At 41.7% G+C, this 25,312-nt stretch overlaps 2 protein-coding genes across 3 annotated transcripts in view; both read left to right on the top strand.

Annotated features, from left to right (window-relative positions):
* The first annotated feature begins 4,501 nt into the window (after window positions 1-4,501).
* Window positions 4,502-10,423, top strand: mrps33 (mitochondrial ribosomal protein S33). The gene is made up of 3 exons (XM_073480205.1): window positions 4,502-4,659; window positions 9,013-9,242; window positions 9,749-10,423. The coding sequence occupies exons 2-3, from the start codon at window positions 9,028-9,030 to the stop codon at window positions 9,852-9,854; spliced, it is 321 nt and encodes a 106-aa protein (XP_073336306.1). The 5' UTR covers window positions 4,502-4,659; window positions 9,013-9,027; the 3' UTR covers window positions 9,855-10,423.
* A 2,400-nt stretch (window positions 10,424-12,823) lies between these two features.
* Window positions 12,824-25,312, top strand: part of braf (B-Raf proto-oncogene, serine/threonine kinase) — a 36,392-nt gene continuing 23,903 nt past the window's right edge. For both annotated transcript variants that reach the window (XM_073480465.1, XM_073480466.1), the window contains exons 1-7: window positions 12,824-12,980; window positions 18,699-18,800; window positions 18,908-19,195; window positions 21,077-21,180; window positions 21,663-21,765; window positions 21,896-22,044; window positions 23,984-24,103. In XM_073480465.1, the coding sequence (XP_073336566.1) occupies window positions 12,825-12,980; window positions 18,699-18,800; window positions 18,908-19,195; window positions 21,077-21,180; window positions 21,663-21,765; window positions 21,896-22,044; window positions 23,984-24,103 (1,022 nt within the window). In that variant the 5' untranslated portion in view covers window position 12,824. The remainder of the gene's footprint in view (window positions 12,981-18,698; window positions 18,801-18,907; window positions 19,196-21,076; window positions 21,181-21,662; window positions 21,766-21,895; window positions 22,045-23,983; window positions 24,104-25,312) is intronic.

A 25,312-nucleotide genomic window follows, 5' to 3' on the forward strand; every position in this document is an offset into this window, starting at 1 on the left:
GATGAAGTGTCAGAAGTCTCAAGTTATTTTCTCTGTGTTCTCACATACAAGGTACAAGGTACATTTATTGTCATTTGTCGTTTGAGTCCTGCTTCTGGGGAATGATACTGCTCTGTAGTCTGGTGGTACAGCAGCAGATTCTTCTGTATCTTTGTCAGATGGCAGCAGGGTGAACAGACTGTGGCTGGGTGGGTGTTGTCTTTAAGTATCCTTTGGGCTCTGTGCAGACATCTCACTTCACTGATGTCACTGATGCTCTGTAGATGGTACCAGTGAGTTCTGGTGGTTGTAATCACCCACTGTAGAGCCTTCCTGTCCTGGGCCGGGATGAACCATGCCGGTTTGTGATGTTTCCAGTCAGGATGTTTTCTCTCGCTCCTCTGTAAAAGTTAACCAGAATCGTGCCTAAGTTTCTGTAGGAAGTAGAGCCTTTTCTGTGCTTTTTTAACCAGGGTGGTGATGTGTGATGACTAAGATGGGTTCTCAGAGATATTAATGAATGAACCCATTTATGAGGCTTCCCATAACACTATCTTCAGGACAACCCTCAGACTTTCTAAGATCAGCAAATTCAGCCATCAATCTGCTCTTCATTCTGTCTGATACTTTTGAATTGTGGGTACTATTAACATGGGGAAATTTAGCAGTAAAGTGTGTGCACAGCAATGAAGCACTGTTTACAAATCAAACAACATATGGAGGCTTGATTATTTAACGGCTGCTCTGGTGAGACCCAAGGGCAGAAACAAATGTGAACGCTTACCCTGCTCAAGCAGGGGTGCCTCAAGAGTGGTGCAAGAGTTTGTGCTCATGGCGCATTCAATTCCTCTGGCTCCTGTCATTCAGTCCCTCTGCTGAGAGGGAAAACTTTGAAAATGTCCAGAGGAATCTGTGGCTGCAGTTTTCTGTTTCTTCATATCTGGCACCCTCTTGTGTTAATACATTGTAAAGACACAATAGATGCAATCAAAAACAACTACTGCCGCCATGTAGAGTGAACAGACAGCTGTCACTGAAATCAAATGCATATTCAGATCCTACAAAATCACAATAAACAAATCAAAGACAAATGGTATACACATGATATTTTTCCAGGATAGAACAATGCCTTTAGGGCTGCACTATTTCATACATAGAGTCCTAATCAAGCCTATTTTTGCTTTACTAAGTGACAGGTATATTTGCAGATATTTGCAGACTTGGACAGCATTGTGGAGTTGGACAATGAATATATAATGTCAGAAAACAATTCATCTCAATTACTTGGATTTAGTTGTTACCTAATGTTGATCTATGTATTAAAAGCCAGGTAAGGTAACTAGCATCCTGTGACTTTGCTGACAACTCATTGTCTCATCTCAAAGTTCAAGGTTCATTTATTCATCAACTATATTTACTAACCTTAGCTTATTTTATCATTCTACAACACATGGTTGTATATTGAAATACAAGATGTAGTCCATTTATGCTACACACAAAACAGAAAAAAGCATCATTTATGGCTTAGGATGAATTGAGGAGTCTCAGCCGGCGGAAAGATGCTGCTCTGTAGTCTACTGCTACAGTAGCGTATACTTTTGTATAGCATGCCATCTACTAATGCAGGTGATTGTGTGATTGTTATGCAGATGCAACAGCTGGTAGCTCCTTTAAATTTCACTACATTTATGTTTTAAAAATGTTAGAATTATTTTTTCATTTTGATTGCTGCAACAAGCATTACCTATATACATTCGCCAGCACTGGAAAGGAAATGCGCAAGTTTGGATTAAAAGCAGCACATTTTGAGATGACAACTTCATCTTTCAACCATCCAACTTGACGAGCAGGACTGCTCAAAGAAGGAGAGGAAGAGATACTGGATAAGAGTCATGCTAATCCATCTTGGATTTTAAGGCTGTTCCTGGACAATGTCTGGTCACAGTGAAATGAAATGCATGACATGGGCCAAGCAACAGGAAATGATGTGCTCACATCTTTACAGAGACCTGTCTCCACCACAACATCCCGGATCAAGCCATGCTCTCAACTGGCAGATGGTGTTTCGAGCTGACAGAGGACTAAAGCAGGGCGAAGGGCGGTGTACTCTTCATGCTCAAACACAGTCAAAGCTGATGGAAAGTGTTTACCTGGGGCCGTATTCATAATGCTTCCTAGGACAAAGAGTTGCTCATAGTGACAAAATTCGGAAAAGATTCTTGGAACTGTGACATTTTCTAAGAATTTTTCCTTAAAATTAAGACTAGATCCTAGTAAAGAAAAAAGTTATTCAAAAAGCATCTTAACCCTTAAGACAGCTCCTAAGGTGAAAATCTGTTAGGAATAGTGTGGAGGGCTTTTAAGAGCCTTAAGAGCTTCTTAAGTAGAGGAGACAAAGAGGGAGGAGAAATACTCAAATGCTGAATGAGTTAATGCAACACTATAGTGTAGATAGGGATAATGTTCGTTTTGGGTCTCAAGAGATATGCTCACATCTCTGACACAACAGTTTCATTCTCAACGCTTGCCTGTCTAACTCTTGCACAGACGCTCTGGTGATGTCTGTTTTCAGCAGTGTTTGAGCTGTAGTAACACTCCAACCTCTTCACTCATTCTCCAGAGCCACTTTTTGCTGCAAGAGTGAGTCTAGGCTTTTTAGGTGGAGGAAGCAGGGCTGCCATTGCCATGAGGGGGCATACTTTGTCTGCAGCGGTGTTTAGGTGGGTGGTGCATGTCAAGTGGCATCCACATGAATGCCAGGGCTCAAGGTTTCCCAGCAGAACATTGCATTGTAATGAGACACAAGGTACAAGGTAAATGTATTGTCATTTTTTTAAATCACAAGGGTTTAAAAAAACATCGCTGTCTCATCACTCTTGCTGCAGAAACTTTGGCACATCATCCAAAGTGCTAAGTAAATACCAGTACATTCATAACATGCTGCTCATGTACTCACCCAGTCACGCTCCCATGACCACATCACCCCCGTCCTCCAGAGCCTCCAATTCAAAGTCATTTTCCTCACTCACAAAGCCCTACATAGCCAGGCCCCATACCTCACCGACCTGCTCCACCACCACACTCTGATGCCAACCTCCTGTCTCCATCAATCAGTGGCAATTCAATAGTCTGCTAGGGCCCTTGGAAAAGAATTCGAGGGGGTCCTTCATCTTTGTATGTTACAAATAATCTGACATCAATGATAATGTCTGAAATCTAAACTTTTTAAATTTCTAATGTTCACATAAGTAGAATTTTCAAATATAAATCACATTAAAAAAAACAGAGCGATAAAACCCTAAATATACAACTACATAACTTCAATGTCACGTTGTAGATAACCCACATTATATGACCAGTGTTCATCAACACATAAAGGCTTGATTTAGCAAATGCTACTTGGAGCCTTGGCTGGTGAAAATGGTGCCACTAAAAAAAGTCACATCAAAAGTTGACTTTTAGTACCAGTGGGAGCAACAATATCACCAAGAGAAGAGGAGAGTACTCAGAGAGGGACGGTCCTCCTGACCTCCTGTATCATGCTAGATAGGGTGTTCTAGCTAACTAGCTAGTTAGGTAACCAGTGGGGCCCGCAGGCCAAAGTTGGCCCACCATAAGGATCACTTTGGCCGTCAGATGCATAACATAGATCTCTGTTCATGCTGTCTTATGTTGTTGTGAGGTAAAAATGCTCTTTAAATATGTAGGATCCCTAATTATCATTGTTTTTCCATAATCTGAGCATGGCAGAGTGAGTCGTTAAATTAAGGGAACTTGGGCCCCTAGTACCATGATCACAATATAATCTGTGTTATCATTTGTGGCCCACTATCAAGATTCAGTTTTGGCCTGCCAAAGGAAAAGGTCATCTAATGTAGCCAATCACATTCTGATTTGAGTATTCTCACCACATCCATTGATGAACTGTAATCAACTATAACAGTTTTCCTGCACATGAGGATGTCGCTTAGCCTTAGTGTAGTGTGGTGTACATATTAGGTCCTTGATTAAAATGTTGTCATAATTTCACACCAGAATCAGCAGCAGCCAGTTACACATATGTGTGAAATATATGTATAATATACTTTTAGGCGAACGTTTGATACTTCAGTACATTGAATATCAAATACTTTAAGGCTTTTACTCAAGTATGACTTTTAGGTAGCCTACTTTTGAGACACTGCTTAGCACGCACGTCAACTTTGCACTACAGCCGGAACTGATAACCGGAACTTTGTGCAAAACCTGCCAAACCCCCCGATGTCTTTAGAGCGACGGACTTCCATTCAGCGCTGGATTCAGGATTGCATAAAACAGATTATACTTAATTGAGGACAGACTGCCTGCGTTCATTTGGTGAAAACTAATCGTTACATTCATATGTAATAAAATGTGTCTTGTTGGAAATAAAATACCACTTTACAGAAACTAGTTTCCTTATGGGTTCCTTCACACGAAACAGGAAGTAAAAGCAACTTACCAATCAGCTCCAAGGAAAATGTGTCATGCGCGGTAGGACCTGTGATGGCGGTGTGTTGTGTGAAGGTGAACGTTAGCTCCAACACAAGTACGAGTAATTGAGCTGTATTGTAATGTGACTACAGTTCACTGCACTCTACCAGCGTGTAAACTGCGTGTCAATACACAACGGTGCGTCCGGCGTACAGGCTCCACACTCAGGTAAGAAACCATGTTATCACTGTGAAGAAGGCTTACTGAGCACATGAGGAGCTGTCACCAGTTTTACTGTGACATGAGGAGTTTTCATCAAGGTTTAAGGGAAGTAAAAGTTTAGTTAACAGCCAGCTTCGATGACTATACGTCCACTAACATGAACTCACTGTTTGAGGTCAATGAGATATTGACAGGACTTTTGCAGACTGACTACATGGTTGCTTAAATGTAGATCCTAGTAACGCTTTTTTATGACACCAGACACGGCTGTTGGTCGATGTTGTATTTTATAAGGGTCTTTTTATTGAATTTATTTTCCTTCCATTTATTTATGTGACAATAGAGCCTGATCTCATGAGCACAAACAGAAAATCTAACAGTAACAAAACTACAGCACAGATATGACCAAAGTACAACACAGTTCCAACATTTCTGGTTGGGAAGTCACCAGAGTTCTGGTACAGGTTAATGGTTTCCAGTTAAGATCAAAATGATTGTCTGTGTTGATATTTTCCTTTAACAGCTACATATTATTGTTGCACAGCATTCTGAAACTGTAGTAACATTTCACACAAACACAGTGATATTAGACAGACAGTCGTAATACATTAAAAGGCAGACTACGACCTGCATCTCGAGTTTACAGGAGCCTTTAGTAGGATATGGCCAGAATTGTAGTTTAAAACAGTAAAGAAATTAACTAACATTATGAACAGAGAGTGAAGAAACAACATTGTTCACATTATGTCAGAGACGTCTCTATACTGTGTTGCAGAAATATCTACTGAATTTACATAGCATGCTAACCAGCTAGCCTCAGCCACTCCTGTCTTCTAATACCACTTTGTACCAGCAAGAGGTGATAGTCTGAAAGCCCCAATAGTTTCAGCTGGGAGATTCTAGCTTTTGGTGTAATGAATGAACACATCAAAATAGACTCACTGTTTTCCTAACTGAACAGAAAAATACAATCGCACACCAGCTGAATTCAAGTTTCTCTCTTACAAAACTAAGGCGGGCTTAATTTCCTCGTTAACTCATCGTAAAACACACTTTATCTTAGTTTGTCTTCCACATTTAACTCTGGTTTGGTTGAAATAAATCCTCAATTTACAGAGTGAGATGTGGAAATATTCTTGCAGTTTCATGCCTTTCTTGTCCGCGCCTGCTGCGTCTTCTCGTCCCTGGAGTCATAGTCCTGGTCAGAGCTGCTGTAAATCACCACCATTCAGCACCAGTTTGGTGTCCAGCCATATTCACTCTTAGGCTAACAACAATCCAGTTGAACTGGGCCCTGTCACCCATGGTGACTCCCCCTTTGATCTGAGGTCTAGGTCCAGGCAAACTCTGGGGCCACTGGCTCAATGGCTCACCAAGGCATGAGCTAATTAGCTAACTGTAGCTAACCACAGTCAAGGCTAGCTAGCAAAGAGTAGCAATTGTCAATTACTCTGGTGACATGCTGCCCCCTATATTTTTGGAGCTACCTTCCAACACTGGCCATATTTTTTACAAATTACATCATTACGTTGAAGTTGATTTATAGTGCATTATTCTGTATTTAGTATTTAGTATATCTGTGCGCTGCTGGTACAATTTGCTGTGGCAGGAAAGGTTGGACAGGAGTACAACTGCTTCTTTTCATCTCCAAAGTAAATGGAACACTAACATCAGGTGTAGTTTTTAATCAGCAGCACTTTAGCCTTCTTCTTCACCTGCAAAATGTTGCTTAAATGGGCACTAACTAGTTGTGGAGAAGAGATTTAAACTCAGAATTCTAATATTTACAGATTAATGAGGTAATAATTAGGGCTGCCAAAATTAACGCGATAATAATGCGTTAAGGCAAATTCCTCTTAATGCTGTACATATTGTTGACGCGCGATTAACGCACGCACGTTATGACCCTAGGGAATGAAGATGTTGTCACGTTTTCTCGTCTCCTCTTCTCTGTCTGCTCTGGATCTTTTAGAGGTTTTGTCAAAGGTCCAGTTTGGGTATCCACAGGTTCTAAGTGCTCCACTGATGTGCTTCTGTTCCTTCTCCTTCCCCTCTGACTTAGTGGGCACGGTCTCAGCCCGATGGTTTAGGGTTCTGATGACCCCCAGCTTGTGCTGCAGTGGGTGATGAGAGTCGAACAGCAAGTATTGATCTGTGTGTAGGTTTTCTGTACACCTCAATGTTGAGGCTTTTGTCTTCTTCAATGTGTACTGCACAGTCCAAGAAGGGCAGACTGTCTCCTCTGACATCTTCCTGTGAGAACTTGATCTTATTGTCCACAGCATTTATATGTTCTGTGAAGGCCTCCACTTCCCTTGCTCTGATTTTGACCCATGTGTTGTCCACATACCTGAACCAGTGGCTAGGAACAGTTCCTGTGAAGGTAATCAAGGCTCTGCTCTCAACCTCTTCCATGTAGAGGTTGTCCACTATTGAGGACACCAGTGAGCCCATGGCACAGCCGTGCTTCTGTCTGTAGAAACCTTCACTGTACTGGAAGTAGGTGGTCATCAGACAGAGGTCAGTAAGGCACAAATGTGGTCTGGGGTGAAGTTGGTTCTTCTGGACACAGTGCTTATTTCTCTCACTTTGTTGGCGAAATCCTGTGAGTTTTTGATGTGGTGTTGAGTGCTACCAACCAAAGGAGCTAGGATACTGGCTAAGTGCTTGGATATGTTATAAGTAACTGAATTAATGCTGCTGCTGCTGATGGGTCTGAGTGGTGCTCTTCCTTGTGTGTCTTGGGGAATCCATAGATACATGGGATGGCTTCCCCGGGGTACAATCTGTAATAATGGGCTGTCAATGGCTTCGTCCTTTTCAAGTTTTTGCAGATATTCTATAACCTTCTTTTTGTAGCTACTGGTAGGATCTCGCCTCAGTGACTCATAGGTGTTAGTATCACTAAGCAGCTCAGTGACTTTTGTGTGATAGTCTGTTGTGTTTAGCACTACAGTGCATCTCCCTCTGTCTGCCGGCAAGATTCTCTCTAAAGGTTCCCCTCCAACCTCACTACCGAGGAAAGGAAGGCCCTGGCATCACTCAAAAGAGACTGGTACATCACCTCTTGCCGGCAAGGAATGAGCACCACTCAGACCCATCATCAGCAGCATCAACTCAGTTCCCTATAACATATCCAAGCACTTAGCCAGTATCCTCCTTTGGTCAGTGACACTCAACACCACATCAAAAACTCACAGGATTTTGCCAACAAGGGGAGAGAATTAACACTGGACTCAGAGGAAGCAATGATTTCTTATGATGTCACATCAGTTTTTATATGCATTTCCACTCAAGGTGCGGTAAATACAGTGAAGAAATGCCAGCTTCAGGACAGCACTCTGTCCAGCAGAACCAACTTCATCAAGACCACATTTGTGCCTCACTTGACCTCTGTCTGACGACCACCTACGTGGTCTAATGGATTCCGGCTTCGCTCATCTTTTCAAACACTTGTTTGAACAACTTATTTTTTGCCTTTTCAACCAAGTTCAACAATCTTTAACTCCTTTTAACACCTCTAACAAATGAGTTGTGTTGGCTGAAGGCCAGTTTTGTTTTGCTCGAACTGCAGTGAGTGGCTTGACTCTATCACCATCCACTCCACTTCCTGATGTGAAAGTCAGGTCATAAACATGTGATGTGAGCTTGATATGACACGTATTGTTCAAAAGTCAATATGGTATGTAAGATATGTACAAATGTGAAGGAATCACTAGTTTGACTGCCAATGCAGCATAAAAAAATGTGTACAGCATGTTGTTTACAACTAAAACAGCCTGTGGTCAAATTGAACCCAAAGACCACTGACGCATACAAAGTGTGTACAGGACATTAAAAAAAACATATCATCAGGTTCATTTTATGTTTACCTACTTGCCCCCGTTACATTCAGAAATGTAAATAAATATGAAGCAAAAAATAATGATGTCAATCATTTATTTAGTGGCATTAAAGATTGACCCTAAAGATAATTGGCGGATTAATAAACAAATTCAGTGTATCATCATCAACAGTATCATCAATATGAGTTTTTTTAAACTCTCAAATAATCAATGTCTGTATCATCTTCTTTAAATTTGGAAACCGACCCTTAATTTTTCCACAATTCTCAGTAAGCTTAGAGCTAATGTTGACGCTAGCTCTCTGCCTGATGATATTGACACATAGGGGAGTGAGCCTTTAGACACAAATGCCCTTGATTGTTCAGCAGATCCACCTGTCAGTAGGGAACATTTGATGTGATACATCACAGCACGTACTCGAAACACAAGCCTCAGTATCTCACCTGACCAAGTGTTCACCTGATCTATAGAATTTATGCTCTACCTGTCTCAAGTTTAAAGTCTTTTCTTTCAGCTCTGTTAAGCAGCCATGGCCAGTCTGTCCAGCTATGCTGTGCGCATGGCCAGACTGAGCGCACAGATCTTTGGGGAGGTCGTGCGTCCGACAGACTCCAAATCTATGAAGGTGGTCAAGCTGTTCCAGGAGCCTCCCATGGCCAAGAGGAAGGAGGTGTATGACTGGTACCCACAGCACAACATTTACTACGCCATGACCCAGAAGCTTAGATTCATGGGACTGTTCAGGTACTCTAAAAACTATAGAATATACCTCCCACACTGACACAAACCTGGTAAATTCAGTATAATTTACGTTTCCGCTGCACTAATTCCATCAGTACTCTTTGCCTCTACTTTGTCCCTTTTTTTTGTTGACTGTTGAGCAAATGTCAAAGAAACTCAATCTCTCACTCAATTCGTGTTTCAAATTATGTACAAGCCTACTGGGACCATGGAGCTGTACTGTCCCCTAATTTTGTACTGTCCTGAGATGTCTTTGTCTTTTTTATTAATGTCCTACTTGTCTAATATGTATAATGATGCCTAGTTTCCCCCCTGGGGATTCATAAAGTATTTTGGATAGTATCGAATGTATCGTAATGACCTAACAACTTAACAGCGATCAAAAAAGTAGAAATCAGTGAGTGAGACTGTTATTTGAGTAAAAAGAAGAAAATGTGAGCATTACTGTGGAACAAACCCTCAGTAAGCATGGTGAAAGTTATAATAAAGAGTTTGCTCTTCCCTCTCAGAGACGAACACGAAGACTTCAAGGAGGAGATGCGTCGCCTGAGGAAACTGAGAGGAAAAGGGAAGCCGAAGAAAGGAGAGGGGAAAAGAGCGGGCAAGAAAAAATGAGCCACAACAGTTCTACATCTCCATACACCTCCAGCGGACTCATGATATTTTATTCTTTTTATGGAGGCAGACATCATCGGACCGTCTACACAATCACTGTGGGGACATGCTAATCCTGAAAGAATTCCATTGGTCTGGTCAGGACTGTCCAGTCGCTTTGTCCGAAGCTTTTCAATGTTGGCAAGAATAACACCTTAGGTCAGCATTACATATGAAACATTCTCATTATGTTGGTTGTATTAAAGTGAATTCCATCCTTTTATTATTGAACAGACTTTTGCAAAGGGTGAAACAGTAGAGCAACAAACAGCCAATCAGATGCTAACGTGTAGCTTTCAGTTGGGAACTACCAAAACAAGCTGATATTATGATTGTCTGAAAGCACATATAACAGTACAGTATGACCATTTCCAAGGTCTGTGGATTATTGGCAAATCTCTGTTGCAGCTATATTGTACCTCATGTCAACTTGCAAGTAGTGCTGGTGTTATCTGCAAATGGAATGGCTGGAAAGTGATTCAAAGAAAGGGACATCTTTCATGTTATCAAAATAAAATTGATGTGAGTAATGTGAAGTGTACAATGCTCTTTCTGCCTGCTGGTCAAAAACACTGTAGTAAAACTACAACACAGGACACAGATGTTGGTAAAATAAAACCCTGATCTAGATAAAGTGGGATGCTGTGTAAATCCTGATTTAAAACAGAATGCAGTCATTTGCAAATAAACTGCAGTGTTCCCAATCATGTGTTTGACAAAGTGTTGAACCTCACCCCATCATGGCCTGTGAACGACTGAGCCTTTTGAGGAGGCCCCTCTCATACCCAATCATAATACTCTCACCTGTTACCAATGAAACTGTTGGAAAGTTCCAAACAGGTGTTTTTAGAGCATCCCACAACTTTCCCAGTCTTTTGTTGCACCGGTCTCAGCTCGTTTGAAACATGCTGCTGGCATCAAATTCAGAATAAGCCTATATTAACAAAAATAAATGAATCTGTCTGATTAAAGCACATATTAGTATATAGCAGTATTATATTTGTTTTACCTTAAAATAACAGCTTGGAAATCATTTTGATGGCACAGTGTCTTGTAGTATGATGAATGGTGTCTCACAGCCACTCGTGTGAATAAGGGTGACATTTTATTGTGAGCTGTTTTCACTACATTGTGTGGATCACACACAGGTCCGCGAGTTATTAACCTCATTTTTATTGTCTTCCGTAAATGTTTGTCTGTGCATTATGATAAATATAATGATCTTTATGTTGATAAACAAATAAACACGTCTTTATGTAAATAAAGATTGCTTTCCTGTATTATTGGGGAGTACCAATAGCTTCAGGTGTGAGCGATCATCAGGTCATTTAAACGGCACTTTATAAGGGCTGCAGCCGTGCGTAATGGCTGTGCCACATGATGGTTACTTTGGAGTTGCTATAGGATATTGCCAGTGCGCAATTTAGGCAAGAGCGCGTTTACTACAGGGACCCTACTGATGTTGTAGCCCATGATGCTGACCGCTCGTCAAGGGGAGGGGTCGCGGGGATCCCCTCGCCTCTCCTGTGGCTCACTGTGCGCAGAGATGCGCTTCTCGGCCTCTCGCTTTAAATCAGACCACTTTTTTTGAACTCCTCCAAAGTCCGTGGCTCCGAGCTTCACCGCTTTTGTAGCATTCTGCCATTCCACTCGCTTCATTTTGTTGATGATGCCAGAACTCAAGCCTCCAAATAATATCTTAAATCTTTTTCGCCTGTCAGTTTGATCATCATTACTTCAAGTTCAGTCTATAAACTAGCGCTTCTTCTTCAACTGCTTCTAAGTTGCTTCCGCGATTTCTCCTCAGTATTAAACTAAATCCAGTCCCTTTATCTGCAAACCGGGTGATTTGGGGCGTGTTTGAAGGCATTTATAGTACATTCTGGGGACGGTCAGACGGATGATTGAGATGTATGAGGAAAAGACGAGTAGGAACAGACACCTGAACATACAGTTTTATACATTTGGCCCCTGGTTTTGAAAAGCAGTACATTGTTCTGCATTGTCCTCCTATAACACTGCTAGACTCATTATGGACAGTTCAAAATCAAATGCTTTAAATCAGTACAGCAGAATCAGAGATATCACCTTATTTTCTAGAAACCTTTATTTAAGAGAAAAGAATTTACAAGGAGTTCAGGTGAATCAAACAGTAGCACATACAATCAAATTTAAGTAAACATAAGATTACATAGTTAAATAAGTTACATAGATGACACCAGACAAGGACAGTATAAATGAATATATGTACGGAACAAAGTCAGATAGAAAAACAAGGGGACATATACAGATTAGTATAGATATCGTTAGTCAGAGGTTTCAGGGTAAAAGGTTTCGAAATTACTCAAATGTATTACATTTTATGTTAATTACTAACTTAAGTGATTTAAGTAGTGAGTTTAGTTCTAAGAGAAGAACTGGGACTTTGGGAAGTGATCTGGAGGATTTCTGTCTGTGAATAAAGATTGTATGATAAAGCATGTGAAGCTGACCACATCCTCAGAGACACCACCTGTATGAGACTGCTGTCACTGAGTGACGTCACTGGAGGCAGTTCGTTCCTCTGCAGTGACAACACCTGGACACATGGTCAAGACACTTTTTAGAGGATGGGCGGTTTAAATTTGACATCATCTTATAGCAGCCTGTGGCCGACTTAAACCAATAAGTAATTATATATATTAACCTTATTGAGTCTGTTTCCATGATCTATTACAACATGTGGAGAGGGACGAAACTAATAAACCAATAATAATAATTACAATAACGATAAAGGCATATTTTGGTGGCAGGTCAGTAGGAGTTGTTCTCTGCCAGCCTTCCACTACAGAGGCTGGGAACTCCGTCCTGCGTCTCTGTCTCCCCCTCCTGTCCTCAGCCACAGCCTGCGTTTCCCTCTATTATTTTCCACTCAGTTTCTCGCAGTTTAAAATGGCGGCGTTGAGCAGCGCCGAGTCCCCACCGCCCGTCTTTAACGGAGACACCGTGGAGCGGGAGCCGGGCAGGGAGCAGGGCCTGGAGGAGCTGGGTGCCGGGCTGGACTCCTCCTGCACGTCGGGGATCCCCGGAGGTCCGCAGGATGAGGAGGTATGTTCTATGGCGGCGGGGTAGCGGGTCTGAGCAGGGGACACGGGCTCCGAGCGGAGGTAATTGGATGTAAATGTTCAGGAAACACCGGCTGTAACATGGATCGTGGGGGATGCAGTGCAGGGGGTCGGACGATGCACTAAATGTAAACGATCGGTGAGCGCGCGGGGCTCTGTCAGCCCTCGGCTGCCTCTGAAAAGGAAAATGCGACAGACTGATGTAGCAGGAGGGAAGGTTTTATTCGGCGGAGCCTGTGTTTATTTCGGGCCTGCTTTATTCCATTCGCTCCTGGCTTCGTTTTCCAGGCTCACTGCAGCTGCAGCCTGGTGCGCCAGCAGAGCACACACACACCGCTGTTGACGCAACAAAGACACGCAGTTACACGGCTTTCTAATGCATTGTAGTGGACTGTGATGTGGCCAAAGTTTTCTCACCATCAGCCCTCCTCGGAGCTTTATCTCTAAAGGCTGATGGTGATGATGGAGGTGGAGGCTAACTCAAGTCGTGCTTGTGTTTTATAGTTAGCTCTACAGGCTACTTTTATTTATATTACAGGCTTTACAGTCACCGCCCCCACGTCCACAGACACACACACACACACACACACACACACACACACACACACAGGCGGAACCATCAGCCAGGCTGTGTCCTCATCATTTAATTCACAGTGACCATGTAGCCTAGCCTGGAAATCTGTGTTCAGTGTGCAGGTTAGAGGCCTCACTGCTGGACCATCACACCAGCAGGGTATTTACAGCCAGATTCAACATCACTCAGCATCATACTACTGATAGAGGCTGTCCTGCCCCTACCCTCACACAGAGATTAACACGTCATGTATCCCATGTATAGAATGAGAAACGTCTTATTCTGTGAGCTACCTCAGACTTATGTGGCCCCTGGCCCCCATTTAAAGGTCCACAAAAGAGGTGTCTCATTTACATGTCAGTTAGTAATGCCATAGTTTTATTATGAATCTATTTTCAGAGGAATAATTGATACAGAAATGCTGATATACACACAAACACTGGTTAGACATTTAAAAGGCAATCCGATGCTGTAATGTTGCACGTCCATAAAGTTGAGGGACTCACAAGACACAGATTAAAAAATGAAAGAAATCTGTGCTGCACGTGTTGATATATCCTGACTTCAGTACGGTCCATCACCACTGGATCCTGCATTTCCCACAATGCAACCTGTACCACTTTTTCGCAAGACCCTCCCTGCCTGGTCAATGCCCACATTCCACAACTCTACAGACCCCAGTTCATAACATCTACTTCAAATCCAACCTGATGACATCACTATGACATCACTGGGTTATTTTCTCTCCAGAGCAACCACAGAACCACAGAAGGCTACTGTTTTCACAGGTTGAAGAGTGCTGCTCATGATGAGTAAACTTGTTTATGTGTAAAGCTTTGGGTTTCCTCTTAAAGTTAAATGTCAGTTACTAATGTATGTGTTAAAACTGGTGACGTTTTCCCTCCTCTCTGAACCCTGGTGGAAGATGTATTGAAACTAAAATCATGTTTTCTACCTTTGAAACTTTAAAAAACCTCCTCAGCAGCAGCATGTTTGGCTGTGTAGTCTGCGCTGCGTGGCTCGACCCGGTGCAGTGATTACACGTCATGAGCGTGACGACAGTGTGCTGCGCTTCTTATTCTTCTTCTTCCTGCTATTTATTGGTGGATTGCAAACCACATTTAAAGTTGCATACCACCACCTATTGTATCAGAGTGTGTAGACTGTTATTTCACCAATACTGATATATAGCCAATATTATACATTTCCCAATATCAGGCTGATGCATCCCTACTTTAGAGTTTAGTTTTCATCCAGCTGACCATGTCCTCTCTCTCAGCCTCTTTGATTCAGCATTAAATCACAACTCCTGTTATTCAGTTAAAATCGTGCAGTGCCCGTTCAGAGCGGACCTGTTCAGAGCGGACCTGTTCAGAGTGGACCAGCTTTGCAGCTTTCTCTAGAAGCCAGATTCAAACTACTTCTCACTTGACACTCACACATTCATATTCAAACTCAAAGAAGCTGTACCTTATTTATTTATTTATTTATTTATTTATTTATCAATTAATGTAACAATTCTCTTTTTCAATTAATCTAATGACTAATTTATCATGTTTTTCTCTACTTGAATTAATACTACGCTCTATAATAATATAAAATATAATACTCTACTATTAATATAATAGTTAATTCACCCAAAATAATATAAAAAACTCACCTTACTAATATTTCTACAGTTCATTCAATCAGCTAATCATCATCGTACTTTTGCATTACGATATTACTTATAATAATAATAATAATAATAATAATAATAATAATAATAGACACTATTTGTCAGATAAATACTGGACCTCAAATTCAAAAGAACACATTAATTTGATCACTGTATGTCATAGAAACCCTTTCCCTCAACTGAAATCAGTTGTTGTACATAAAATCTTGACACAGCACAGGAGAGAGTTCACCTTTGTCTTGAGAAGCAGCTGCCTTTTATTTGCAGACAAACGTTTCCTCCACTGTACATTTAAGTGACTGCTAAACTGCAACCTTACTGCTAACTGGCCTCTTGTTTCTCTCGTCTCTGCTGCTCCACTGCGCACACTCAACGCTCGCTCTCTCGCTCTTGCTCTACCACTCACACCTGACAGAGCTGAAGTCACGCCCCGTCCGGTTTCCCTCATGGGACATTATTTTGGAAAAACTTTGTATGGCAGTGAATGGAGAAAGACAACTAATTATTCGATCCCGCTGGAGTTGTGCCATGAACTACTGATGTGATGTTTGTCAATTTAACAGATAATTTTTTGACTTTAGAAAGTCAGTTTGTCATCAAACTCATGAAATATCAGACTGAGAAATTACATAATTATGAAGGCTACACAGCCAACAGCGTCGTTAGTGACGTCGCCTCGTAACTTTAACATTGTAGAGCTGCTCCTGTATATCAGCAGCTCACAGAACTGAACCAGAACTAACTCTCCTTTCACAGAACTGCAGTTGTCAATATGAGCAGATTTATTGTGACATATCTTCAGCATGATGATGTAGTTCACTGAGTAGTTTAACACAAAACTAGATGATATTTTACTTAAATTACAACAAACTATGACTTTGTTGACTTGGAAAATGATCTTTATAATTGCCTGACATCAAAAAAATGATTTGTCTCTCTTCATGCACTACAGCACAAAGTTTTGGGGCGTGACTTTGGCTCTCTGTGCACACCCCTCAAACACTGCCCTGTTCTTAAAGGAGCCATGCTACTCTTGTTACACTAAGCTTCCTACTCAGGTACTCCTGCTGCCCACCACCAACTACTGTAAGCTCTGTTTTTGCTGTCTGCTCTTTTTAGAGCATGTTGTGTGAAACAACTCTTCTCTGACTCCCTCTCCCATCCCGTCTGTTACCTGTGTATTTGTGTCTGTATGTTGAGTATATATGTATTTAACACCTTGGTGGCAGCGTCGTCCTCTTGGATGACAAATATCTACTGGAGGTTGTGTTGGACTATTACAGTTTGTTAACATACACTGTGCTTTGCTCTTTAACATAAAATATTAAAGGGCTTTACCAGTGGCTCTTCATGTTTTATCCCATAAGTCCCACGAGTTGTCAATATCTTACCACTGGCTATTTTCCAAAGCATCACTTTTAACTTGATATCCTTCTCTCCAGTAAGCCACTGGCTTCAGTTCATCTGAGTTTGATATGAATATCTCCAAACTTACTACAAAAGGACAAAGCATCATTTATAGCCCTTTTCCCAGAACGGTTTTCTTGAAGTTTTAGTCCCAGGACGGTGTTTCACCTAGGAGTTTTCCAGTCGTGCTGAAGTGCAGGAGTTTTATTTTGCGTCAATAGATTTAATTAAAACATGAAGGTGCTCAGAACAGATTCCCCTGACAGTTTGACTAAACAGAGTCACTGCTTCATGATTCCTTGTGGTGTCAACTTCAGAAAAAGCAAAAGTTAATTGACACAGATTGAAATGAATTTAGTGAGCCATAGTTGTATCCTTCCTTAAGCTTAGACCTGTTCTGCTGTCTCAGCCTTTTGTCAGATTATGGCAGTTTTACATTGGAATGATGGCACACATGAACATGGACAAGTTGCAGTCAATGTGTGTGATAAAGAGGCTTAACGCTTAATGAAATGCTTCAAGACCCACCCAGACAGCCTGTTTCCTGTGGTTGGTCTTGCCTCTGCTCCTCTCCTCCTGCTCTCCCCTCTCTTTACATACTTGCTGTTGTATGTAGGTCTGTAGGCCTGTCAACACTGGCCAAAAGTTACGATGTGGTAAAAAAATATATATATATCATATTACGATTATTTTGACAGGCATTGCGATATGATTCACCTTTAATAGGAATAATCATTTTTGCATCACAATTTTCATTTTCACTGAAAACTATTAAGATAATGATGATGTGTCATTTGTTGGGGTCTGTACCAAACGAACATGTTTTCTTACATTGGGAGAAGAAGATTTGTATGTCAGAACATCTCTGCAGCACTACAGAACACCATTATAATGCTGTTTGTCACATTTTACCTTTATCAGCAAATTTTAGTGTCTTGCAATCTGGAAATTGCACTTAGCCATGCTGGGATTTCAATTTTATTGCGATTGATTAATTTAAATTGAGTTAAAAATATCTGAAATTTTATTGTTTGATGAACATATGGAACATTTCATTATTAGCCTTGAGAATTATCTCCATTTTACTACACACACATCAAAAGCTAATCACTCTGCCAATGCTCACAAGGAGAAAACCCAGTCGCTTTAGGATTTTGTAGGCTTTTTTTTGGGATTGTAGCATCCTGATTGCCAGAATCTTGTGACTGCAATACGAGTTATGAGGCGTAATGTTTTCTATTTTGAAATACATTTTCTGTTGAGCAATGAATTGATGTTGAACAGTGTAGCTGGAGATTATTTGCAGTGATCCTGTCCACAGAGGAGTGTGTTTTAATGTGGCTTATCTCCCTGTTGTTGACATGGTTGGTGGCAACAAGTTCTTTGGCCAAGTTAAATGGGAACTTTGACGACTTTCAACCAGCTTTGTATCACTACAGTGTTTGTAGTTTATGCAAATGGACAATATTAAACCGCTCTCCATTTTGCCCGTACCCAGAGCACCCCACTTTTTTGCCGTCAAAAATCCTCCAAATGACTCGAAACACATCATCTGCTGGACTTTCGAGCTGTTGTATCAACCACAGATTTTTTGTTCTGCATTTTGTAAGCGTGCATCCATGGACACAGAGTAATGTCAGGTCACGAGAGAGAGCCGCCCCTCTTTCTTATCAAAAAATTATTTGTCTCTCGCCATTCACTGCCATACATATTTTTCTAATATAATGTCCTGCGGTGGTCCACAGGAAAGGGAGGGGCTTCTCCTCTCTATGTGGGAGGAGTGCACGATGTGGTCTCAGTAAGCTTTGATTGGTCCTGGTCCAATGTGTGGTCTACCATGGCAAGAATTTCTGACTGCCTGATGTAACAGTCACCATTTTGAAACGCAGTAATGAAGTGTAGTTCTGGTCCTGGCATCATCATCAACAGTGCCCTGTCACACTATCTTGGGGGAGGCTGAAGGTCCAATCTATAGACTTCCAATCCAGTTTATTCCTCTAAAGTCTAAATTTGTTAACATTGTTTGGTGCATTTCCCCGCAGATCTGGAATATCAAACAGATGATCAAGTTGACACAAGAACATTTAGAGGCTCTTCTGGACAAGTTTGGAGGAGAACACAATCCTCCTTCCATATATCTAGAGGTAAGATCGGTTTGGCTTTCATGAAAATAATTACTAAAAAGAAATCTCATGAATGTCGCTTCAGGCATTGATGCTGTCCGTGCTCTTGTGTGTGTCGTCTCTGTCAGGCCTATGAGGAGTACACCAGTAAACTGGACGCCCTGCAGCAGAGGGAGCAGCAGCTGCTGGAGGCTATGGGCAACAGTACAGACTTCTCCTGCTCTCCTTCTCCCACGCCAGCCCTTCTGGAGGTCAAGATGGGAGGTTGTGGGGTTGGAGGGGGGGCTCAGGCCTTTCCCTCAGCCCCCAACACCCTGGCTGTCCTTCAGACCCCCACAGACGCCAGCAGGGCCAACCCTCGCTCCCCTCAGAAGCCCATCGTCAGGGTCTTCCTGCCGAACAAACAGAGAACAGTGGTATGTAGAGGAATTAAAAAAAAAAGAAGGAAAGTTAAAAACACCAGCACACAACTGTCTTTATTTGATTGGATATGAATTATTTCAACCACAGATGGTCTTCCCCAGGTAAAGGTAACGAAGTTCACCTGTATTTGTTTGTGATGAAATGTCTCCTGGTTAGATAACCTGCTTCATTTACACCAGGACAGAGTTACCAGTCTGTACCTCTCAAGACAGCCACAGATCAGTTGTGATCAGATCACACCCCCACATGTCCAGGTCTGCCCAATCACATGAAGACAGTAACGTTAGAGAAGTGTCTAAATGTATTCATGCCAATCAGGAGGTGATGCAGGTGTGTTCAGCTCTTCACTTTCATGTGACGACCGTCTGCAGTTACATGAAATGAAATTGATTTCTTGTACATTAATAACATTTTTCTCTCTCCTACATCAGGCTACACTGCATATTGTGTTTGCTTACATGCACACCATTTGCACACTGTTAGCTTGAAAATGTACATTACAGCAGAAAGCAGAAGCAGTTTTGAACCATGTTATACTGTATGTATATAGTATCAAACTTCTCTGATGACTTCACAACCACAGCCTGCTGCCCTGTGCGCTTATTACAGGCATCTGTTAATATTAGCGATTAGCACTATATTAAAGCCATTCCTCTCCTTCAGCCATTATCCTGCGTTGAAGGGTCATGTGGAGGTGTGGCTGTGGTAGGATAACAGAGCGCCAGCACAGCTGTGACCAGCTGACCACCTGCCTCTTAAAGAAATGTGCATGAATGTATAAAATGAGAAAAAAAAGTAGTGCAATGAATGTATCCAAATGTAATGCAGTAAGGGTGATTTTTCTCTAAAAATGTACTCAAGTAAGAGTAAAAGTATGCTGCATGTAAACTACTCCAGAAACTACAATTTACATCCAAAAAGTTACTCAAGCACATGTAACAGAGTAAATGTAAGGCATTACCACCCCATTCTGCCAATCCAACACACTGGTCCTTGATCTGCTGCTTTGGTGACCAGAGACAACCTGCTTCAAAATTCTGACTGTCAGAAATTCAGGATCAAATTGTCACAGTAAGACTGCTGCTACAACCCTCGTCTACAGACCAACCAACAGAGGTGGCTAGTGTCAAGAGAGCCCAACCCAGAGAGTCACAATGGCAACATTTATGGGAGATGCGCCGTACGTTACAAGAAATTTGAAAGTGAAAATATTTTTCAATTCAAGTCACTGCTGACTACTGCAAAGCAATTTGATATTGAACACAGGCCAGGTGTGATGGGCAGTGAGAATCTAAACAGAATCCCTACAAACAAGTTTTTCCACTGTGGCTCTGACAGGAAAATGAAGTTTAAACATCTGTCCAGTATACAGTCACTGGTGCACTGAGATCACATGCTGGAAACTTGAGGCCATAGCAGCCTGAGCTGCACAGGTGAACATTAGTTTCATTGTATATTTCCAGGAAGGTTTTTCTGTGTTTTGGCTCTCTGCAGGTTGATGATCAGTGAAGGGTTGTAACTTACAAACATCAATCAATCAACTAAACTTCAATTAACTGATTATTAATCTGATTGTATTAATTTTATCATATCCAGCATTTAAAAAACAAAACAAGACAAAACAAAACAAGGTATTCCTTCATGTACAATTATCTTTCAAACAACTTGACATGGTAAATACAGACCAGGTTGCCAGCACACCTGAAACCATGGCCACCAAGATCAATGGCTGCAAGGAACATTCTCACTCCAACTCTGCAGTTGAAAGTTTCAACATCCAAACTGCAGTGGTTGCATCAGCTCATTTCCTTTCTGATATCAGCCTTCTCAGCTCTACCATTTCAGTTCAGTGAGTGTCGCTGTGCTGTGTTCAGGTCCCGGCCCGCTGTGGGATGATTGTGAGGGACTCGCTGAAGAAAGCTCTGATGATGCGAGGCCTCATTCCAGAGTGCTGTGCAGTGTACAGGATACAGGACGGGTATGTCTGTTACTAACATTCTGTCCTACATGAAGAGGAGCAGAACACACTGTAGAGGAGACTAACCAATAATCCATATAATGGTGCATAGAGGTGGAAAGAGTTACAGAATAAGACATTTTGTTGTGTGTAAAAATATACTGGGAGTAATGTCAGAATCAGGTCATTTTGGGTGTATTCTTGAGTAAACATTTCTGTGTTAAAGTTTTAAAAGGGAAAGGGGGAAGGGAGAGAGAAAACATGTTTTATGATGATATATGATATAAGTACTGCCGTTGAGTTAAAGAAACATCTCTAGGTTACAAATGAAATTGCGTTAAATGTCGATTTAATCAATGAAAGCGTGACATTGTAGCTGTAGGATGTGCTGGTGTTCTGCTGGGTACCGTCATTGTTCTGTTTACACAACTAGATGTGATGATGGTTAAACCAACACCAGTGTGAGGTGGACAGTTCCCCTAACTCTCCACTTCCTGTTTCAGAGAGAAGAAGCCAATTGGCTGGGACACGGACATCTCCTGGCTGACAGGAGAAGAGTTACATGTAGAAGTGTTGGAGAACGTGCCGCTCACCACACACAACTTTGTGAGTACTATTAGACAGAATCTCACAAAATGACTCAATGACAGATGCATTTAATGACGTAATATACTAATCATATTGCTCAGCCTTACTTGGTTCTGATTGTGTGTGTGTCTGTGTGTTTGACTGACAGGTGAGGAAGACCTTCTTCACACTGGCCTTCTGTGACTTCTGCAGAAAGCTGCTGTTCCAGGGTTTCCGCTGTCAAACCTGTGGCTACAAGTTCCACCAGCGCTGCAGCACAGAGGTTCCCCTCATGTGTGTCAACTATGACCAACTAGAGTAAGTGACAGACAGGGGAGGGACCATGGTGCTGGAATGGAGAATTCATGATCTTAGATTGTGCTTGTTATAGCAGTGCTTGAAATGGGCATTACTGGTACTTATTACTCGGTACCACCTCTTTCTAACTATGAAGTTATGGTACATTTCAGGAACAACAGGTTTTTTTCATGCAACAACAAGACACAAAATGTGCCTCTGTGCTCTGTTCAGCCCCGATATAACCATCTGTCGTGAGTGATTCGATCACAAGTAGACAGCTCTAAGTACAGGTGTGAAATGTGAATGCCCCCAAGATGCATTGAGGATGCATTTGAGATCCGATCACTCAGACCCAGGTGGTCTGGGCCGCATTCCTTTAGCAGTGTATGCACATTTGTCCTGGGCCACATTGAAGGACCACCTATTCAACTGATGACATGAAACAAGAAGGAGAAGCCACAACTACAGGCAGAATGACAGAAACACTGTCTGATCTCCATGTGGTTCACTGTAATGTAAAGTACATGTTTGGGCTTTCTTAACCTGCCGATGTCAGCAGCAGATGTCTGTGAACACACTGTCTGTTTTAACTGATCTAATTATTTTGCCCTTCTTTTTAATTTAATCATTGTTATACATTGAGCTCTTTCTTTCTTTGTTTAAAAAACATTGTGTCTGTTTAACATGTTTTTTTCCATATAGAGCAGAGAAATGAGATCTGAGCACAAGTGGTCACTCGAGACGCTTGTTGAGATGAACGTAAATGTAGTGTGTGAACTGATGGACCGAGAGCTGTTCACTTGTGATTGGATCACTCGGGACAGGATTTTCAGGTTCATACTTTTATTTGGGGGTCCCAGTAGAATAGGTTTACATACTTTAATTTTCAAAAAACACATTATTTTTCTCATATGGTGCATTGCTGCAGCATCCCATTCACACACTGTGGGCCCTATTTAGATGTCCAAGTCCTGCTGCGCCTCCCTCTGTGTGTGTGTGTGGATCTCAGTCCGTGGATCAGACGGGACGGGTCATAAAAAGTATCATCCTGATCAATAACGGTGGGATGAGAGGGTGAAATACGTCCTTAATGAGGAAAATATTAATGACATTACCTGCAGTGATCCTCCAGCAGCAGGAACAATATGTGTATCTGTACATTAACACGAGGAACAGCTGATAAACTTCATTGATTATTTAAAACTCCCGAGAGTTTTTAACTACAGCTTTTAGTTCTGTTGATTAAATGTGCCATGATATTTGTCACAGTGACATGACTGTGTTCATGGAAATGTTTAAAATAACTGAAAGCAGCCTCTCAAATTATAGAGGTGTAGGAGCATCTAATGCGTCCTTTAAATATCAGGAAACAGACTGCAGCTTTGACTTCAGACCAGCTTTTTGTTGGTCTGTGGTGCTGTCGCTTTCTGCTGCCTCAAGATAGCAATCCTCCATCAGTGCACCTGACCACACCTCACTTTAAGACCAACACACCCGGGGGAGCACAGGTGGGTGCAGGTACATTTGCAATGTGGGCGCTGGGTGTGAAAATGACAACTGCGTTAATGCACTAACGTCGCTACAGCTGGTAACCATAATATATATATTTTATAATATCTAAAATTGTACATTTATATAACGCCTGTTACATAGTGACGCACATAAGTTACGGAATTAAAGGCTTGACTGCAAACCAGGCGTTTCAGGCAGTACAGGAGCAGTGTTCTGTGGGAGAGAGTAACTCCCTTTAGCATGGAAGAAAAGGCAAAAACCCAAAAAAGCATAATTATGACCTCTTTAAATAGCCAAAGAATCTCCACACGGATATCTCATTTCATCATTTATCAAAAACTGTTTATTTTTAAAGGGGAAGATTTTATACATCGGAGTGAACCTCACAAGTATGTAAAGTTTTATCCCCGTGAAATGGTTAAACTTGATGATTTGTGTTCTGCAGCTTGTTGCTAGTGTCCAAGTTCTTCGAGCATCAGCGATTCACACAGGAGGAGGTCTCCTCAGAGGGAACCACCCCTGTGTCTGAGGCCTGCCCGTCACTCCCCCCATCTGACTCCACTGGGTGAGTTCTGCACCTTCTCACTCCTGAGGAACAGGAGAGGCAGGGGGAGAGGGGTGACTCTAACAGATGATAAGAATAGTTACAATTAAAAAAGTCTTGTTTCTGCTTGCTGACATTGATTACCATCTCCCACGATGCAAAAAAAGATTGTCATAATAATAGATAATAAATAAATAATTACTGTTAGAGTGATTGTGAACATACTCTTTTCCTTGTTTTGTGTTGTACAGGCTTAAACGATGGCATGTTCTTTTATACAGTTTCTGTATGCATGGCTGTATTTAACCTACTAATACAATGTGTAGCAAAATATTTCAATTTTCTAAAAAGAGTAGGCCACTGATGCTTTTAATCGATAAATTAACATTTTCTTCAGATGGGCATTCCTCCAAACCAATCAGTGCAGTGTTCTCACATTTCTTACCCCTATCCTCTGTGCATGCCCAGGAACAAGTGGAGGATCATTCTCCTCTAATACAGTTTTATACCAAAACTTGTTTAAAGAAGTCTTAGATGTCAATAATATTCTGAATTAGACCATTTTTTCCTAAGCTGGTGATTGACGTATCTAAAGAATGAGACATCTCACTTCTTCCTCACCTTTGTTGAGATGTGCACATGCAGAGTATTGATCTGATACTGACATTGTGACGGTGGCTACTTTTTAATATCTTTTACTTCAGTCTCTCTTTCAAACACAGCTCAGACTGAATGATGTTATAGCTGCTTGAACAGAGACAGATGAAAAAGTATTAACAAGTGTAACATGCTCCCCCTCTGCTGGCCAGGACTTGCAACTGTGGCTGATGCTTGGCCTCCTGCCTTTCCAGGTGAAAGTGGTCTGGCTGATTCTGGATAACCAATAAGGGGGTAGGGCACTAGGCTCTGTCTCTCTCCCTCCATTCCACCTTCTGAGCAGAGACTCAGTCAGTCAGCCTGGAGGCCGGCTGTGGTATTATATTTAGTTTTATGTTTATCTGATGGGTGTGGTAGTCCTGTTTTCGTGGCTTTGTTTCAGTGAGGTTTAGTTGTTTCTTTGTGTTAGGGTAGACAGTTAGTCCCCAGCTCTGATGGCCTTGGTGGGTTGCTCTGGGAGGCTGCCCATCAGTTTGTTTGATTGTTTTGGGGTTTTTCCGTTTGTTTGGTTGCTGATAAATTCATCTTCTTTTAAACTGCAACTGGACTTGATGGTTTGTGTTGACCTCTTTA

The sequence above is a fragment of the Pagrus major genome, chromosome 14 (genome assembly GCF_040436345.1).
Source record: "Pagrus major chromosome 14, Pma_NU_1.0".
Taxonomy (NCBI): Eukaryota; Metazoa; Chordata; class Actinopteri; order Spariformes; family Sparidae; genus Pagrus; species Pagrus major.